The sequence below is a fragment of the Pollachius pollachius genome (genome assembly GCF_949987615.1).
Source record: "Pollachius pollachius genome assembly, chromosome: 3".
Classification (NCBI taxonomy): Eukaryota; Metazoa; Chordata; class Actinopteri; order Gadiformes; family Gadidae; genus Pollachius; species Pollachius pollachius.
Genome location: NC_136936.1, coordinates 31972567 through 31993412, shown reverse-complemented (window position 1 = coordinate 31993412; position 20846 = coordinate 31972567). Strand labels below are relative to the sequence as shown.

Sequence of the window (20846 nt, the reverse complement as noted above, 5' to 3'; positions counted from 1 at the left end):
ATTGATCAACATAGGGAATAACACAACCCCTGGCAGTATTGATGCCTTGCTTTAGGGTAAAGTCGGCGTTATGTTGGATGTGTACCTCGATGGCGTCGTCGTAGGTCTTGCGGGCCTCAGTGTCTGTCTTGTCGGACATGAGCCAGGCCTTCAACAGGTACTCATAGAAACTGTCTCCAAGACCCCCCACCGACGTGTGATCTGGAGAGAGAGAGATGGAGAGAGACAGGGAAGTAAAATAAAGATGTAACAGTAAAATTAACATTTCAGCCTGAGACTAAGCACAGAAGAGGCCAGGCGTGCACATTGAAGATCCAAAATGATCCATCTAACATGTATTATAGTGGACCCCTCAGTAGCAGCAAGATAATTTATTATCAGCTGATGAAAAATGACTCCGCAAAATATGTCAAAATGTTGAAAAACTGATGGAAAATATGAAATATTCTTTACAAGAAAAACTAAAAGTTCTGCTGAGACCAACCTACCGCTTGAGTCATTAATTAACCATTAAACTAGATTGAGCTCAACTATCAAGAAGTCATCTTGGATCTCCATTAAGGAGCCATCTTGGATCTTCACCAAGGAGCCATCTTGGATCTTTTTTCTGAGGGGCCATCTTGGATCTCTACTAAGGAGCCATCTTGGATCTCCACCAAGGAGCCATCTTGGATCTCCACTAAGGAGCCATCTTGGATCTGCACCAAGGATCCATCTTGGATCTTAATTGAACAACTATCTTTGGTCTTCATAAAGGAGACACTGTTGTTCACAACAGGGCTCCACTGAAGATGATGCATACGCGTGCTATAGAGAGAGAGCCAGGGCGAAATTATGTATGCAATAACCTCCATGATAAGAGCAGAAAACTTATTTTTCCGTAAATGCTCTTTAAAGTATAACATTTTAGGTTTGTAAATATAATAAGTTGGCTTAGTATTAAAGTAAGAGAATGTGCTTTAACAACCTATTCCCCTAATCATGGTCTACATAGCTATTTGTTGATTAGAATTAAAAATATATATTATCACTGTTTATACTGCTGCTAATGATGTTTCTATGGATCACGTTGCTAAAGTGAGATTCCATTAATAGGGTTTATTGATCAAGAGATTACGCCTTGAGGAAAATGTAATTTATTCAATATAAATAATATATTATTATTCATTGAATTATGAACCATTAGATCCAATTCCACAGTGTGCCCAGTGATCCAATATTAACTTGAGCCATCCCAGCTGGGAGGCTAAAATAAATGTTCAAATGCAGATAGTCTCTTTTGAATGTTTAACAATCTAACAGGGCCATGTATGAGGAATAAAAAAGAAAAAAAAAGAAAGCGATCTAGAGATACAAAGAGCAAGATGGAGTTACTGAGACCATGTAAATGCAGGTCACAGTGAACCAGACCAGGGTTGGCTAATCTTTATCATGCTTATGTTACTTTCCACTGAGTCAGAGTGACGCAGACAAATCACTCACACACACACACCATCTCTCTTTCTCATGTATTCTCTCTCCTCCTTTCTCCCTCACCCTCTCTCCCTCTATGTCCCTCTCTCAGCATCTGTAAGTGTTAATTAGGCAGCAGTTATCTCTTACTGATTAACACAGGGGCCTAGAGGACAAGGTAGTGCAGAGAACATCCCATAATTACTTTGGTCTTCATTAAAACATGCCAAAATATCTGGACGCACACACACACACACACGCACACAGGCACACGCACAAAGAGACTGGTGGATGACAAAGTGAAGAACAAACAGAAAGAGATACAAGATCCATCACCAGCTGTCGGGATGACTCCACACCTAACGATCCATCTGTTAATGTAGTCTGCATGCATCCATCACTCTGTCATGCTCTCGCTCTCCTTCACCCTGCAGTCCACCCACTGTCTGCCTGCTAAGACAACTAGCTAGCCAGCCAACCAGCCAGCTAGCCGGCCAACTAGCTAGCTGGCCAACCAGCTAGCCAGCCAGCCAGCCGGCCAGCCAGCTAGCCAGCCAGCCAGCCGGCCAGCCAGCTGGCCAACCAGCCAGCCGGCCAACCAGCCAACCAGCTTGTTGGCCAAACAAAACCAGCCCATCTTTCAACACTTTTTTAACTAACGGACAAACAGACGAGCAGGAAGACAGAATAGACATGCAGAGAGATACAATAGACATAGAGAGGTATAGAAGAGACATACAGATAGATAAGAGACATGCAGAGAGTTACAATAGACATAGAGAGGTATAAAAGATACATACAGATAGATAAGAGACATGCAGAGAGTTACAATAGACATAGAGAGGTATAGAAGAGACATACAGATAGATAAGAGACATACAGAGAGTTACAATAGACATAGAGGTATATAAGAGACATACAGATAGATAAGAGACATACAGAGAGTTACAATAGACATAGAGAGGTATAGAAGAGACATACATCCTCTGCATCTGGTCCTCTGCATCTAAAGGTCAACTAAAGTAATTACAAACTGCCCAGAACAGGGCTGCCAGGTTAGTATTACATTGTCCCATACGAACAAACACTATCAGTATGCACCATCAACTCTCATGGTTAACGGTAGAGAACAGGCTGGTTTTCAATACGGCAACATTTTTCAGGAACACTGTCTTCTCGTCTCAACCCGTTTTCTTATGTAACCAAATTGTTAGATGTAGTCAGGTTAATTCTCATTTTACTAGGTCAGCCGATGATGGCCAGATGATATTACCAAATCCAAAATCAAATGTTTTAAAGAGAATAGTTATTTATCGGGCTATCAATCATTGGAATAATTGCCCATTGAATATACGTCAATTTAATAGCAAATTATCTTTCAAATATCATTTGAGAATGCACTATTTAAATTTGTGATTAGGGAATGGTCATACCTACTGTATGAATGCAATGATTGTAATACCCATGAATGTAATAACATTATCTGAATAATTTGTTGTTGATGATGTTGATAATGATTTACTCCCTTTATAATATCATTGTTACCTGAATTATGATTTGTATCTTGTGTATTGTTATGTTTTGTGTCTTTATGTGTGGACCCCAGGAAGACTAGCTCGTCCCACTTTGGTGACAACTAATGGGGATCCTTTTAAACAACAATAAACAACAATACAGATAGATAAGAGACATGCATATAGAAAAAATTGACAGAGAGGTATAGAATAGACATACAGATAGATAAGACATGCAGAGTGATACAATATACATAGAGGTATATAAGAGACATACAGATAGATAAGAAACATGCATAGATATTAACAGTAGAAATACAGAGAGATAGAAGAGACAAAGATATATAACAGACCGATAAAAAAAAGAGAACAAAACAAGAGAGACGAGACCCAGGGGGTACTCACGCTGTCCCCAGCGCCCGGTGCGTGGGTTCAGGTAGTTGGGGTACAGTCCATTAGGACGGTCCATCTTGGCCAGCAGCTTCCTGATGTGCATCACCTAGGAGGAAGCAGGAGTGTGTTCAAAGCTCTGTTCAAACTTAGACCTTCACCGTGTGTTCAGGTCTTCCTACATCCTGGTAGTAGACGGGAACAACCCTCAAGACTTTCACCATGTGTTAGGCCTTCCTACATTCTGGTAGTAGACAGGAACTGCGTCGGGTTTTAGTGAGCGGACCAATCACAGCCCTTGCTTCGTTGCCTCGACGCAAGGATAACGTTTTTGGGAGGCACAGGCCCTTGTCAGGCCCTTGTGATGGATGCAAGGAGGGTCCCTAAGGACGCAATGGGTCCGTGAACCCCCTTTCGTTGGGTCGACGTGGAACCATAATCAGTCATTGGTAGTAGACGGTAACAACACTCAGACCTTCATCGTGTGTTCATGTCTTCCTACCTGCTGGTAGTAGACAGGGTCTTCCTACCTTCTGGTAGTAGACAGGGTCTTCCTACCTGCTGGTAGTAGACAGGGTCTTCCTACCTGCTGTTAATAGACAGGGTTCTTCTACCTGCAGGTAGTAGACGCGATTCTCTTACCTTCTGGTAGTAGACGGGGTTCCCGGTCAGGTAGGTGAGGTGGACGAACTCCATGTGCAGCGTCCCGAACTCGGCCAGGATACTGCTGCCTGCAGACGCCCAGCCCCAGTTACGACCCACACCACTGAGGGAGGGAGAGAGGGAGGGAGGAAGGGAGGGAGGGAGGGACAGGGTGACAGTATTAGAAACATGGCACATTCTGAGACCCAGGAGTTGTGACCAAAGAATCCAATGTAAACTCAAGTTGTTTGGACTCCTGACTTGTATTGCCATATATACGTAAGACTAATAATCCACCCATATTAACCATGCAGACCTTGACAGAATACATTGGGTCACTGACTTTGAAAGTCCAGTGCATTTTCACAGCAAGAAGTAAAACAAAGGCCAAGTCAGGGCCTAGTTCATCGGCTGATGGTTCGTTTTTGTGTCGATATTCACTGACAACGTGACCACAGCCTTAATAGCAGCAGAGGTTTCCACTGTGCTGTGTTAGTGAGAAACAACAACCCTGAAAGTAGACCTGCCCCACAAAGCGTCATAGTTGTTGCATGAGATCTTGGGGATCGTCGACCCCATGGCAAACAGTGGAATAGTTGGACCATTATGCAGATACTGCCTCTACTTCTGCCCATTGTCTTGTTGCTTACCGACAGTTGGATGCATCAAAATGAATGGAATTACTAGAGAACTAATGATACCCACCCTCCCACCCGAGTGGAAGGAGTTGGCCTGTGGTTTAATGAAGTCATTTGGTTTTATTATTTATTTATTCAATGAATAAATAAATACAGAGCACGGACAGCCCTGGTGAACAGCAGTATTGACAGAAAGCCCCAGAGTTAAACACACACATGCATGTACACACAAACTTAGAACAAGCACTGGGAACTTAAAGAGGACCATAAGGCCTAATGAATAGGGACAGAACACATTACATTTTTATAACATAAAATATTATGTTTTCCCTTTTTTTCCCTATGCATGGTATTTAAAATTTTCCTTCACACATCCCTGGTCATTTTGAGTGAACTTCTTTTAAAACTTTATAGTAACTGATATCTTAATTTTTAACAATGTTCTTGTTCATTTTCCATACCAATAAAGCTCTGAATTTAAATAAATTCATAAAGAGAGTGGGTGTGTCTCTGTATGAGTGTCATCATGGGTAATGTAGGCGCTTGCTAATCACCTCTTGAGGTTTACCATGGCCCATGGGATTCCAGTGGGAGTGTTGAAGGCTGGCAGCAGCTTCTCTGCAAGCTGCACGGCCTTCAGCTTGAACACCTGGAGAGCGAGAGGGAGAGAGGGAGAGCGAGCGAGAGGGAGAGAGGAAGATGAAGTGGGACAGAGAGAGAACATTTGTAAATACAGGTTGTGTCTAGCATCCCAAATGGTATCAGAGCTCGCTACCAGCGGCAGGTGCCAGGAGCAATATTGCCACCATTACTTCCTAGTACGCCTACATAGTACCATCAGTGTTGGTATGGAAACAACAGTACAAAATGCAGAATTAGAGGTCAAAGTATAAATTGCAAGAAAGCACACTGTCAAGCACAAACTGATAAGATAGTTAATATATCCAGAGGCCGACAGAGATGAATGAAGAAAACAAATACAGGAGACAGCCTGATGTCTGTGTGGTCATAGCCAGACTGCCTGGGGACCCTCCGTCCCCATCCGTCTCTCATTCAGATGATGTTATTCAGACAAGATGTAAACCTGACTCATCAGTCGGACTTTCAGAACCTCCCATCAACTGGTCACACTACTGTTGCACCGCTCAACTTTGAACCGGGAACAGTTAGTTTGCTTTGAAAAACAGAAATACGGTTACATACAGTAGGTTTGGTCTTTGTAAGTGGCTTTATAATAGTGTTTTTACAGGAATAGTGAACTCTGTGGAAGCATCGTCTGAGTGTTCACTCCATGACTGTAGATGAGGGAAAGAAAGAAGAGGGAGAGAGGGGGGGAGACACAGGAAGAAATAGACAGAGAGGAAGAGAGGGAGAGACACAGAGAGAGGGAGAGATACACAGAGAGGGGGAGAGACACAGAGGGGGAGAGACACAGGAAGAAAGAGACAGAGAGAGAGAGACACAGATAGAGGGAGAGACACACAGAAGGAGTGAGACATAGAGAGAGGGAGAGACACACAGAGAGGGAGAGAGACACACAGAGAGGGGGAGAGACACACAAAGAGAGGGAGAGAGACACACAGAGAGGGAGAGAGGAAGAGAGAGGGAGAGAGACAGAGAGGGGGAGAGAAACAGGAAGGAAAGAGACAGAGGGAGAGAGACATAGAGAGAGGGAGAGGGGGAGAGACACAGGAAGAAAGAGACAGAGAGAGAGTAAGAGAAGGAGAAACACATATAGAGGGAGAGAGACACACAGAGAAGGCGAGAGACATACAGAGAGGGAGACACTGTGAGTGATAGAGACACAGAGAGGGAGAGAGACACAGAGGGAGGAGAGAGACACAGAGAGAGAGGGAGAGAGAGACAGAGAGGGGGAGAGACACACAGAGAGGGAGAGAGACACAGAGGGAGGAGAGAGACACAGAGAGAGGGAGAGAGACAGAGAGGGGGGGAGAGACAGGAAGGAAAGACAGAGAGGGAAAGAGACAAAGAGACACATAGAGAGGGAGAAAGAGATGGGGGAGAGACAGAGAAAGGGAGAGAGACACTAAGTATACTGCCAACATGCTTTAAGGAACTCAAGATCAGCTGATGATTCTTTATAAACTGCCATTGCATGAAACCATGTTAACAGTCCAACAGGAAGCCTCCTTATGCAGTGAGGAGAGATGAAACCAGCGATCCTAGTCTAGTGGGCTCAGTAAAACCAGGGTTGGGTTCCTGTAATGGGCGTCAGAGACCATTCGGGAGCAGAGAGCGTAGGGGGGCACTTGAGCAGGGATAGGAAGGTAATAACACCACTAGATGTGACGGCAGATCTCTGAGCATGTTTACGTGGTATAATCCTCCATCTGGCTCAGTACAATCCATCATCTCCAATGACCCTCAACAGAGAGTCTACCCCGACACCGCACTGCCAGGCGGGCGCGCTGTTCTCTAGCAGAGCAGGTTGAAAACACACTGAATCAGCTCCAGCTCATCATTCTGTCCTTTTAGACTGTATTTCAAATCTATTTGTCGTTACATAAGACATAGCCAGTCCCGTCAACAGGAAACCGCTGCTGGGTCGGTTCATGGGCCCCTCCCCAAAATGGTTTAAATTAAGATAGTTAGAACAGGAGGTAGACCGCAGCTTCCCGTTCTGTACCTGTACCGTTCCTGTACCTTCCCGTTGCCCAAAGCGATATGTTGGTTATATATCCGGCACACCATAATTCTTGTTGCATTTCCTTCTGAATCCGGTAAATCAGTGCAATAATCTTTATTCAAAACTAATCTTGAGAGAATCGTGATAAATTCCATGCAAGAACTTTGTGATTCTGATTTAATCAAGAATCATGCAGCCCTACAGGGAAGTCTATTACCCTAATCAAAAACCTATTCCCAATCAGTTGCCCCCATGCAACAGCTGAGTGGTAGCAGTTGTCCTGTGTAGAGGTGATGATGCATTGACCTCAGAAAATCATGAAACACAGTTCTCCCGAACATGAAAATACACATGCCGCTTTGAATAACGAACTCTGGTCCGTTGTTAATTGGTCTCAGATTGAAAAAAAGTTTGCAGCATCGCCTGCCCTTAGTTTAAACTTGCACGTGTGCAAGTGGAATGTGCTGTCATCATATCTGTAGAAATTTTCTTGTCCTGGACAAATACCTGCATCTTATTGGAGCAGTATTTGCGTATTTGAAAAAAGGGTTTACTCTCCATTCCAATGCAGCTAAAAACGACATATCCTGGTGATCGCGTAAACCGAACACTACTGCAAACGGCTAGCATAGAAGATGCAATATACAAGCGACAAGCAGGATATATAACTAAATGGTAAAAGCCTCAAAGTCATGCAATGTTGTTGAGAGTGTTTGCCAAGTTTAACAATTTACAATAATGACCGAACACCAGGAACAACCCAACATCAAAACTGAAAGTCAAATGTAATAGAGCTGCTATGCTGGTGTGCCCCCAAAAAAGCCACACCTCTCAACAGCACTGTTTGCGGTGGGAACAATGTTTTTAGAATGATATTGTACATAAAACAGATCCTCCTAATTAACAAGGTGACACTGTGAACAAAGACGAGATGGCATGTATGAGACCCGTTGGTCTAGCGGTGTGGTTCTATACCTGCCCAGGAGACGTACGGGCAGCAATCCTCTCTATATACATCGATTGGTCCTTATTTATATACAATCAGCTAATTAAAAAGTACCCTGCCTTAAACAATAGCCTTAATAAAATGCAGTTTAACCGATACATCAGCTCATTGAGAGACTGGAAACCGGTGAATTAACCTTTTGGACAGCCGCAACTTCTTCAGTCTCATGCGGTGGTTAGTCGTATATAAGAGTCATGAACAGGTAAACAGTAACATTATATTTGTTACCTCAACTTCCTCTTGCTGATATTTTGTCCTGTATGTTGTTATCCTTGAATACACCATTTCTTACCGTTTTCAGTAGCCTATAATCTGTCCGTCTTGATATTTATTAATTTCATTATTATTAACAATAAGCTATAACAAAATGAGTATTTGGACTACTGAAGTCTACCAGCTAATAAATATGGCGTAAAGCCCTGGATAGCGAGAAATCTAATTAGATGAGTGGATTAGATGATCCATCCACCAGCCGGACAGTGTACAGCAAAATGTGCGTCACACAACACTCAGAGGTCAAACGGCATTGCCGACATATGAGAGTGAGAGAGATAAAACACGAGAAGGGAGGAGAGGAGAACCGACAGGAGAGTTAAGTAAAGTAAACTATCGGCCGTAATGATATATTGAGAGACCTAAAATCATGCCCTTCCAGAGCAAAAACGCTGACTTGGCATCAGCGGCCACACCACACACACACACACACACACACACACACACGTACAGAACGCATGCCCCCCCCCTGGTCTACTACATCGCCCTACAACGAGACACTCGAACAGTGAATATGTTCCTAAGCATGGACAGAGAGCGTGGACAGAGAGATTTAATAATGCGATTAGATGTGGAGGGTGTAACGTGAGAAGGAGCCCAGCAGGGCTGAACACAGCCATGTTCTGAGCAGGACGTCACCGCCCTCGCCATCGCACCACGGCTCGAGGAGGATGTTTGTGTGGCCAAGTCTCTTGTGTGAATGGATTCTACTAATAGGTTTGAATGAGACATTGAAGCTCTTTGACATGTCTGACCTTTAAGGTGCCATCGGGTAAATTGGTGAACGTGAAGCCTTCACAAATTCACTCGATGGCACCTCTCAGCTTTGGTCGCATTCACTGAAATCCTTGCATTAATGATTTTCATTTACGTACCCACAAAATGTGTGAATGGTGAAGACTTTATGTGTGTGTCACGGACAGTTGGCCATATCCCAACAAAGGAAAAGAGTCTGTTTGACAGAACAAGGCCTATTCTGTGTTCATGACTATGGGTTAGTCTACTTTCAAAAAACACAAGTCAACTAATGATGAAGTAAATTCCATTCTACTGTTTTGCAGTCAGGTTTCACAGTCGGTTTAATTTAATTGTATAAGGCTTTACCCATTATACAAAGATAATCATAATCAAAATAGTATTAGTAAGAACATGCTTAATAAAGTCCTTTTGTTTACGAAGGCTCTAGAATGACTTACTAGGACATTGGTCAGAGGGCAGACAGACACTGCAAGTCTTTATTCAGGATTGTGGCGCTAAAGTTCTGTGCTGGTTGACTGATACTTCAATGAAGTGGCCGTAGACGTGTATGTGTTTATTTGAGGCATGTACTAAGAGAGAATCAAATAAAAAGGAGGAAGTACAGAGATATGGGAGCGAGGGAGGGAGGACTAAACACTATCCAGCACTAGTGTTTCTGTTCTGTCTGGTCCGGACTGGTACACTCCCAACACGGACACATTTTGAGCATTGTCAGCACACAGGACTCCTGAGGCTGTTAGAGGAAGAGGTTGGCAATGGACCCGGTCTCCAGATATGTGGTGCACAGAGGCAGAGTCAGACACACACACACACACACACACACACACACACACACACACACACACACACACACACACACACACACACACGGGTGAGGCTACCTCCTGTCCAGAGAGGTAGTAGGCAGCCAGCAGTCCTCCGATGAAGCGGATGTTGACCTCAAAGACGGACACCTCGGCATTCTGGGGAGGAAACAGGAGAGATCAATCAGACAGAGCGGAGGTCACTGGCAGGACATGCCCATAGATGATACAGAACATCTCTTTCCCAAAATAAGACGCAAACCTCCACCCTTTCTATGTGCTACAGCCCTGTCCCATCTGCTAGTCAGCTGATGTTACCAAGAGTGAAATCAATCATGATGTGACAATTAATACAAGGATATTTATTCCATGACCACACGTACATTCGTAAACTTTTTGAAATGATTGAAAGAAAGAAAAAAAAAAACAATATGTCACATGTGTGTGCTTGCGTGCGTGCGTGTGAGAGATAGGGGTGGGAAAAATAATCGATTCTTCGATGCATCGCGATTCTCTCTAGAACGATTCCGTCTTGATGCAGATAAATGAATAATCTGAATTTTAATAAAAAATATATATATATATATTTTTTTTTTAATTTGTTCGCCTGCTGCAACATTCTGGTCACCAGAGAGGGACAATTTTAGTAATTTTAAAATAATTAAATTTATCTTCAGTGTGTATTGGCCAATCTGATTTGTCTTGACACAATTGCGATTAAGCCTACGCATAGCATGCACGCAAACTCACAGCCAGATGCAAGAACTCCTTCTAATTCAAGATCAGCTTTTCTTAAATGACATAGAAAAGAAAGATTAGTAAGAAAAGAAAACTGAACCCTATTTTTTACATGCTTCCATATTGTGTTGTAATGCAAGCACTGATCATTGTTCATAGAAAGTCATATTTGTGCCATAAGCTCTCTGACATAAGCTTTTTCTCTAAAAAAATATTAGATCAGTTAATTGATCTGTTGATGTATTTAGTGATCATCACAAAAGTAGGAAGTGATAAGCAAACTCTGAGTAGCAAACTAAAATGTATAGATATATTTTTGAAAATCAAGCATGGAAATGTACGTAACATTTTTTGTTGCATCGAGATGCATGGATGACCTCATAATCGGAATCGAATCGAATCGTGAGGTGCCAAGAGAGTCCCACCCCTAGTGTGAAAGTGTGTGTGTGTGTGTGTGTGAGAGATACATGCTGGTTTCATCCTATACATTCCCCAAGCTGTGCTACATAAATATGGTGACAGTTCTTCAGGTCTGAAGGAAAACAATTTCACAAACTGTCATCCCAGTGGCAGCCATCTTAAATGTTTAATTCTGAATCTCCTTGTCACTCAGTAGGGGGTTAAGACCAAGATCAGGGTAAACAGAGAGAGAGAGAGAGGGGGGGGGGCACGCCTTTACCTTGAAGAGACTAATCATGACTAACATGACAGGTCCTGCCGTGTGGGAGCTGCCATGCAGGACCGGGGGAATTTCATATCAAAATAAAATGCAGCCAGATAGCCTGTCACTGGCTTCTCCCCCATCCCCTTTATGGCTGCCTTCTGCCTTGATTTGTGGACATGTCACATATTCAGCCAAACACAGCATCTAGTTTCACAGCATTTAGGGCACGGCCATACTGACCAAAATATAAAACACCATTTTCTTGCCACAGCCAAATGTGTTGATTTGTGAGCCCATAGTCAGTGCTAAACTGCAATTCAGCCACCTGAAAAAACGCGCCCAGCTGAACGCCGAGAAATATCAGCGCAGCACATCGTTTTCTACAAGTTTTGCAAGACTGCCCTGCTACCTGTAGTGGTCACATTTGCTCACAGACAGAGAGATAGAGATGAAGACAGAGAGAGAGCTAGAGAGAGAGAGAGGGAGAGAGAGGGAGGGATAGGGAGGGAGAGAGACAGAGACAGAGATAGAGTCAAGAGAGACATAGACAGAGACTGTGAGATAGCGACAGAGAGATAGAGAGAGAGACTGACGGAAGAGGTCCATGCAGCCCTCCATCTCCTCTGACAAAGGAAAAAGGTTTATTAATGCTCTGACGAACGCACTCAATTCATTCAGCTGGGTCCTCTGACCATGGTGGCAGATACCCAGACCCACTGCCATCCATCATCAGGGGCCCCTGGACAGTCCAACACTGACTTATTGCTGGATTAAAGAAGACAAGGCAGGCCATTACATTTTGAATCACTGTGTGTGTGTCTGTGCATGAAAATAGGTATGTGTTTGTGTACACATGCAGATGGATGTAGTATGCATTTGAATGTGTTAGGGTATGTTTTATGGGATACACATGCGTGCATCTGCATTAACAAACTTAAACACAAAAGCCAAGACATTAAACATAGCTAAGAGCAATTTAATGTCCTAATGTTTTTCGTTAAAGGACCTGTAAACGCTGTAAAAACTTTAATGGAGCCTGAGAGCTTTGGCAGCACAGGTTAAAGTGCCTCTAGGCTGATGGAGAACACCTGATGCTGCTGCGTCTGAGAGCTGCAATCACCAGCTGTGGATTAATGCAGAGCCTACTCCCTTGGCTAGCTGGAGCTGCTCACTGTCCCTTCTAACAAGCTTGTTAGAAACACCTTAATGGCTGTGAGACACATCTGACGGCATTGCACAGGGCCCTTAATCAGCGCACAATGAAAGTGCCTTTTCTGATTTGTAAGACATTTCAATGGATTGAAATGGATTTCGCGATTGCTCATTTAACAAAAAATAATAATAGTCCTTCAAACTATCAGACCAACGATCGCAGCAATCGCTTCCCTGTCGTCCTTGTGTTAAACCAGCCATTAGCGCGCAAGGGGGAAAAGGTGATTGGTGATTGGCTCCAGTAAAAGGGGATCGGAAACAGAAAGCCATGTATTGCTCCTCTCCAGCCCCTGTTGCAGAGCGAATTCAAAAGGCCGGCAGAACGGGCTGGGGGTACCCAGTCTAACACCGTGATCTATCTAAACTATAACCACATTTCACATTAATCGCATCGTTTGCTGTGTTACCAACGTTGTCTATGCTGACTTAGGGTGCGGGATGTTCAATATCAATAAGGTTGAGTTCATAAGGCTAACATTATCTTTTCTGCGTCACCAATAATTTTGGCCAGGTGTGTTTGCGCACACATTAGTAAACTTCAGATGTCGCCGACCGTCTTCACTGTGCCAAATATCCCGCTGCTTCGGGTTTTCTTTTGTAGGCGCGTTGAGAGGAGGAGCGGGCGAATCAGCTGTCAGCTATCAGTGATACACAAGTTGATCCAATAAGTGGTAGTGTATACCTACGCACCATTGGCATGTATGCGTGCTTGTCTCTGTGTGCGAACGAGAATGACAGGGAGAAAGAGTGCTATGGGGAAATGAATGAACAGAACGTTATTTATATTTCAAAACAGAAAAAAAAAAAAAAAAAAGCAGAATCAATTTGTGGTGCTCGGTGTTGTTTCTGTGGCGCTGCGCCACACATTGGTTTATGTATGGGAAACTCTGTAAGCTACAGAATGAAAGTATTTTTTGCGTGTACGATGTCATCGCTCCGACTTTGTTGCTGAATTCTCTCTGGGTGACAAGTCTGCCAGAAAACGTGAATGCATAACGGTCCGTTTCCTGTTTTGGATGAAGATGAATCATGAGATCATGAAGAATGAATGCCATCTGTGTGACCCCCGGGCCAGTCTGGGGTGTGATGGGTTGGTTGCCATGGTAACCTTACAACTGTGCCTATGTAACAAGTGTGTCCATCCACCGCAAATTAATTCCCTAGTAGCTGATTGGATGGAAATAACATTTTCAAATGATTGTTGTTTTAAGAATGGTTTTCTGTCCCCCTCTCTCACCCCATCTCTTTCCTTTGTTGTCCTCACTATTCTCCATTCCATGGCTGCTCTGCTCCTGAATATCAGTTCCTCCCCTTTCTCCTGCCCTTTCTCTATTCCCTCCATTCCTCGTTCACCACACCATCAATTGGTAGTTTCTCACCCTTGTCCCACTCTCACTCTTCTCCTCCCTCTTGTCTCTCTCCCTTTTACTACAGAGGTTAATGAGCTGTCACAGCCTCAGCCACAAAGCCCCCCCTGCCTACCTCCATCACCTCTGCCTGAGTATAAGTAGACCAGAGCATCAGAGAAAGCTGGTGATGGGGGAGGGCTGGCCATGGAGGAGAGGTGGTGATATCAGAGAGAGAGAGAGAGAGAGAGAGAGAGAGAGAGAGAGAGAGAGAGAGAGAGAGAGAGAGAGAGAGAGAGAGAGAGAGCATACAGAGTAAAGAGGGAAGGTTTGAACGAGGGAAAAGTGGAAGGTCTAAAGGAGGAATGAGTGTCAGAATGAGGGTATTGAAGAACAAGCGAGAGAAAGAGAGGGAGTAAAATCAGGTATAGAGTGAAGGGGGGAAAGATACTAACTGCAAGGCATAAATACCCCAGTGTTTTGGGCTCTATTCTCTAGAGTAAAGCAGGGCAGTAACAAAAATACTAAAGTATAAACTGTGCTATCTAAAGATAAAACATATACTATATAAAACCCTTAACCCTTCAATATTAACCCTTAATTGACCTGACGACCGAATGAGGTGGGTTTAAACATGGCCCCTAAAGTAGTCCTAAGGCCTCTCTCCATGAGGCTGTAGCCTCCTGCCTGCATGGTTACCATGGCGCCTGCATGGTTACCATGGCTCCTGCTTTGTGTCCCGGTTACCACAGCAACCCTCCTTTGTGTCAATGCTAAGGATCAAACTCAAGGCCGAACGCTCACAGCTTTGGGAAATGTTAATACATTTGTGGCAGCATGTCAGGGAGCGCGCATCCAGGTAAGAGAGAGACACCGAGAGAGAGACAGAGAGAGAGAGAGAGAGAGAGAGAGAGAGAGAGAGAGAGAGAGAGAGAGAGAGAGAGAGAGAGAGAGAGAGAGAGAGAGAGAGAGAGAGAGAGAGAGAGAGAGAGAGAGAGAGAGACAGACAGAGGGACACAGACAGACGGACAGAGACAGACAGAGGGACAGAGAGAGAGCGAGAGAGAGACACACAGACAGAGAGAGAGACAGAGACAAAGAGAGGGAGGCAGGGACAATAAGATACAGCGAGAAAGAGAGGGAGAGCGATAGAGAGAGAAACAGGTCTCTCTCTCTACCATGGAAGTGTGTTTAGGAGGATCTAGTTTGTCCTTCTATCCCTTAGGGGGACCCCAAACTCAGGCTTGGCAATATGGCCACACTCTTAAAAGTTTCATCAAGAACAGCTGTTAATGTTGTTTTGAATACAGTTGAGCAGTTATAGGCCCAGTCTTTGTGGCTGGAGTTATGTTCCGTGTGCAGACGGTGAAAACAGTTTTGGCCAAGTTTGAAATGGAAGGTATTACGGTTCCGATTTTTCAGAATGATTTGAAATCAGGCAGTAACTGTCAGCAACTCTAGTCTGGATGAATGTTGGACAGGATGGTGTAGGGTGTTGAGTGCCAGCTGGTTCTGTATACAAAACCCATGCCTCGTGAAGCCCGGAGAGAGGGTCACGATGGTTTGATCACCCACACTGCTCCCTATTCCCATGTGTTTTCATCTCATTCTATTCTTCTCAATGGGGGTCGTGACTCTGTATCTGTGCATCATATCTCTGTCTCTGAAAGCTTCTGTCTGTCAGTATCTTGGATCAAGCTGTGAATCTGGAAGGTGTTCTGAAGTAAAGGTCAAAGGGCTCTACTGACCACGCCGGTGAAGTCCAGGTTCTGCTCGATCCACTCCTGCCCGTCCTTAAACTCCTCGTGTAGACCCATGATGTAAAGGGAGTCCAGGGCATCCACGATGGTCGCGCCCATCTGGGAGTTACCTGCAATACAAAGACACACACTGGTTACACACTCTCAACTGATGATCCAAACAAACTGCAAAGGGTCTCCAGGGGGCAGGACACTGTTGGCTGAAAGGCATTAAAGGAAGATAATGCTTCATCTATTAACATCAGCTCAAAAACAACTGGTGAAGACACCCATTAGATAGGCATTACCAATGTATTAGTGTAGTGGCTGTGTTACCCGGTAACCAGCGTGAGACGCTGTTTCTAAAAACTGGAAGGTTTTTCTTCTTTCTCTTTCACAAATTCTTTCACCAACTGCTTATTGGAGCTCATAAGAAGCCCACACCAAACATGCCTGTTCCTCTCTACTGCTTCACTTATCCGTCACTCTCCTCTTCTTCTCTGTCCCTAAATTCAATGAGGAAATAAGGCCAGGTGGGTTCTCTCTCCCTCCCTCCCTCTCTCTCTCTCCCTCTCCCTCCAGCTGACAGAGGCAAGGGGCATTGAGTGCGTGTGTTGGTGCATGCAGGCATGTGTGCGCATATATGTGTGTGCACATCTGTGTGAGCTAGCATGCGTGTGTGTGCATGAGTGTAGGTTAGAAATCAAACAGTTGCTGCGAGACAGGGAGCGGGTAGCCTGGGTTTACCCATGCTGCCTTGCGCGCAATATCATTTCGCGCTGCTAGGCAGCCTGGATTCCATGGATCCGAGATAGGGAACCAATCACAGAATGGGGAGGGACGGCAAGACGATGACGACGTCTATGCGACATACCCATCGTCTTCTACCTCATCTAATTCCTGTCGCTCTACATACGCTATCTGGTATAATTGATATGATTGTGAGCTACGGTCAGACTCATATGATAGACATTTGTAGCGCCCAATAAACGGCTCCGGGCAATCGTAAACCACACCTCAAATACAAGAAAATGTGGAATGTGTGGTTCCCTCTCAATCTACATTGAGATGAGGTCTGGCGTTAGCCAGGCTAGACAGCGGGTAGAGAGGAAATGCAAAGAGAAAAAAACAGAACAAGGAGAGGACAAAAATGGAGTAGGACTAGGAAGTGATACAAGTAATAATCATTCTGCTTTAACCAGAATCTTACTCAAACTGCTCTACTATCTCACTAGTTGTTCTGATCAATACGTCCAGGGCCACCAAACCCAATTGACTCAGCACTATTGATAGGGGATTGAGAGGTTACTTTCTCAGACTTCAATATGGAGCAATTCTACCTCGTCTTTACACTCCACTAAATTTTCCATTTCTAGAAATGATCCGCATTCAAAATTACCCCATGAGAAGTAAGGGATAGCCGTGGAGGCCCGGGTGTAAATAAGGTATTTAACCATGGCTGACATATACGGAACCTGAAACCACTACTGTGTCCAAAGCAGAAGCCTAGTCTCTTCCGAGAGAATAATCAACTCAAACCTTTTTTGTTTTTTTTATTCAAACGCTCTTAATCCTTTGTTCCATGAAGGGCTTACTGAAGGTGTTCATGGAGTCACCATGGTTTGCACTTTTTCATTTCTTACTTCGCTTTAAAAGTCCCCCGGGTATTGGACTGCACATGCTCACCAAATACACGGATGTGTGTGCTCCTCTTTGTCAGTTCTACCTAATGTCTCTGACACGTCAACAGAACAATCAGTGAGATATAAGGTGCCATTGGAGGATTGCTGCTTGCATCTCTTCCCAGTGCTGCTCCTGTTGGACTTTAAACCAGCCCCCCGCTCGGCCACCCACACCTCCATCTCCTCCTTGATGGCCATGGTTGACCACCCGTAAACTAACACGCCAACATGTGTGTGAAGTCCCGGGGGTCAGGGGGAGCAAGGTTTCGGATACCTGGCACGGGGGGGGGTGGGATACAGGGGGGAGGGATACGGGGGAGAAGCAGTGGCAGGGCTTTTATCACTTCTCAGCACACTCTTGTCACACCCGTCATCCACCTGCATACTTTTCTCACTTGACAAGCTCCATACAAACCCTACCTCCCCTTCCTGAGCCAACCAGAGGCATTTCAAACGTCGCCAAGCCCACTGCAAATGAGCCCGAATTGGCACTTGGAGCCGATTGGCTGAGAGGTGGCAGGCGCCGCTAATCAGAGACAAATTGGCTGGGATGAGGTTTGTTTACTCTGGGTGTCATGGTGGAGCCAAAGCAATATCCACAGAGGTCCATCTCGGCTGGGGAACTTAAATCCTGTTAATACTCAGTTTTGCATCATTTATCAGGCTCTCTCCTTCCCCATCTCCTTCCTCCAACCCCCCTCTTCCCTTCCAGTAAGCCCTTAGCATGCCACCTCCTCAGGCTCAACAACCTTTTCCAGTGATATCCATTATTTAAGCCGAGTCCCCTTTATATTGTTGGCTTTATCAGGCCCATATTCAGTAGTCATTTGAGCATGCCCCTAACCCTGGGCCAAAGAAACCCTCCAACGAAGTGAGGGGTGATGGGCAAGTGGAGAAACACAGATCTTCCGATTTTGAGGAATGATGAGAGTTGGTGCTAACCCAACCAACATGATGATTTTATCGGCTGGGGATGATTATATAGTGCTAATGCTCAAACCTTATTGGTCCAGAGAACCAGTGATATCAGCAGTCGGGCCATTTGGTATATCCTCCATTGAGGAACCAGACTAGACCGACTAGTTTCCTATGCTTCCTACTGCAAGGCAACTCTTCCACTCATATCCCCTGACATTACTGCAAATCTAGGAAGCATCCTAGCTAATGAGATACACACAGTTCACCCAGCAACTACACACACACACACACACACACACAACCCCCACACCCCGTGTGGCTCCTCAATCTTCTTCTCTCGATGCTGGCAGATCAGCAGACCGGGAGAGCGGAGGCTGAATAGTGATATCAGCACGTCTCCCCTTGCTGTATACGTTTATACCAGACAGCTCATATACCTGTCTCACACACACACAAATACGCACACACGTGTCTGTTGTCTTAACAGGGTACAATTTGGCAGTGAAACGGGACAGAAGAGCTTCATCGTCGATTCTGTTGGTTCTGCACATGGTATCGTTCTCTCCCTCCCTCCCCCCTATCTATCTCCCTCTATCTCTTCAATGTCTTGCATCTCCTCTTATCTCCCTCCAAAGCCCAGACCTTCAACCTCCTCATTTTAGAATCTCCTTGAGTAGTTGACGTTACCGTAAGTAAAGAGGTCAGGTTTACCTCAACCTTAGTATCGCCCCATCAGATATGTTTTGGTCGATTTACACAGACACTCACTAATGCATCTTCTTGAGGTTTTCCCACAAGGTCAAATACTCTGTCAGGGTAAACCTAACGATTCATTTTGATTCCCAGGTAGGGATATGCATCTCTCAAGGACAATTTGATACGCATCTCGATACATGGGCTCGGTAACGATGCAGTTATGATACTTCTAGATTGAAACCCCAATATCCTCTACCACCATTCTGGGTCCATGTTGACCTGAGGCCATGTTCCTAAAGAGCCTGTTGCTTCATTAAATGAAGACCAACCTCCCCCAGACTAACAGCCACCAGCTTCGACCCACAAACCCTTTTGGCGTGAAACATCTGCCATGTTAACATGTTTCAAATGATACTTTGACCCAGTACTGGTAGGATGGTTTCCATTGCAATGTGGTGACTGTGACAGAGTGCACATTACAGTAATGTATTTGTTATGATATTATGTTATCATGTACACTTATGTACATGTTGGCGCAGGGGTCAGTGTTCACTGCAGTAATAGACGGAACCTTTCTGTGTGGAAAGTGAAGAACATGAAGATGGTCATGTTGATATTTTAACCGCTTTGAGGGTCCGCGAGCAAGGCATTGAAACCTTGAGCTCTCCATTTGGGCTGGATTTGGTGGGGTGCCACGTAGGAATATGTATAAATCAAGAGATGGACTCATAGGGGAAATAGAACATGCATGTTGTATATCTGTTTTCAGCCCAGGTACACAGAGGTTAAGCAGGAAATAGCCAATAGAGGAGTACCGCTCAAACTAACTGTCCAACGGAGGCAGTAAGAAGTTCATTGATGTGTCTCCTGGGATTAGCATTTTATGTTGACGGGAAATCTGTCAGAACTGGCAACTGGCAGTAGTCTGAATCAATGTGCTACCTTTCAGAACAGTGTATTTAGTTGTGTAGATCTCAATTACAATGAATGGGTATTGAATATTGAGTGGAAACTGTTTTAAAGCATTCAAACATGTCCATTATTATAGTTTTGAATTGTATGTGAGAATGAGCGTGTGGTGTGGTTCACTTTTGAGATTCTTTGGATTCCATCTGAACTTTGAGCTTATCGAGTTTAAAATACATTGACAGCTTCAAATGGCTTCAGCTATAGCACTGAATAACATGTAGTGAAGTCAAATTCAGACCCACTGTGTGCAAGACACACTACAATTTCCAGGTGCTGCTAAAAGTTGCAAATGTCCCAACGCTATACTAAAACATTCTTGGCACTGCAAGGACATTTAATTAAGATTTCTATTTTCACCTAGTTCTGGTCAAAATGAACAACCTTCCCAAAGATTGGGGAGGTTGAAAGTGAAGGGAAGGAATGGGGTCTGATGAATAACATTTACCTGTGTCTAGAAGGAATCAGAAAATAAATGTGATGAAGGACCATGGTTAATCTGGAGATCTGCTCATGTCTCTCCTGATAGGCTTTCAATAAAAGACACTGGAACAAAGTAACTAACGATAAGCTGACAGCAGAAGAGTGGGAGAAACTATCTAGGCTTTATTATGGTCTGGGCTCTACTTTATATACTGTTAAACCAGAGATGGTCTTTGGAATGACCATCCTGTGTCCCCTGAAAAGTGTGTACCATGCTTTTCTGAAGTGGTAAGAAGATTACATTAGTGTGGCTGCGGTAAAAGGAGTGGGCTAGACTG

General features: G+C 44.4%; 1 protein-coding gene across 2 annotated transcripts in view; it reads right to left on the bottom strand.

Moving 5' to 3' along the window:
- Positions 1-20846, bottom strand: part of man1a2 (mannosidase, alpha, class 1A, member 2) — a 78813-nt gene that overhangs the window by 11097 nt on the left and 46870 nt on the right. For both annotated transcript variants that reach the window (XM_079733401.1, XM_079733402.1), the window contains exons 5-10: positions 15833-15954; positions 10203-10283; positions 5191-5285; positions 3999-4122; positions 3372-3465; positions 86-201 (exon numbers count right to left, since the gene is read on the bottom strand). In XM_079733401.1, coding sequence (XP_079589527.1) covers positions 86-201; positions 3372-3465; positions 3999-4122; positions 5191-5285; positions 10203-10283; positions 15833-15954 — 632 coding nt within the window. The remainder of the gene's footprint in view (positions 1-85; positions 202-3371; positions 3466-3998; positions 4123-5190; positions 5286-10202; positions 10284-15832; positions 15955-20846) is intronic.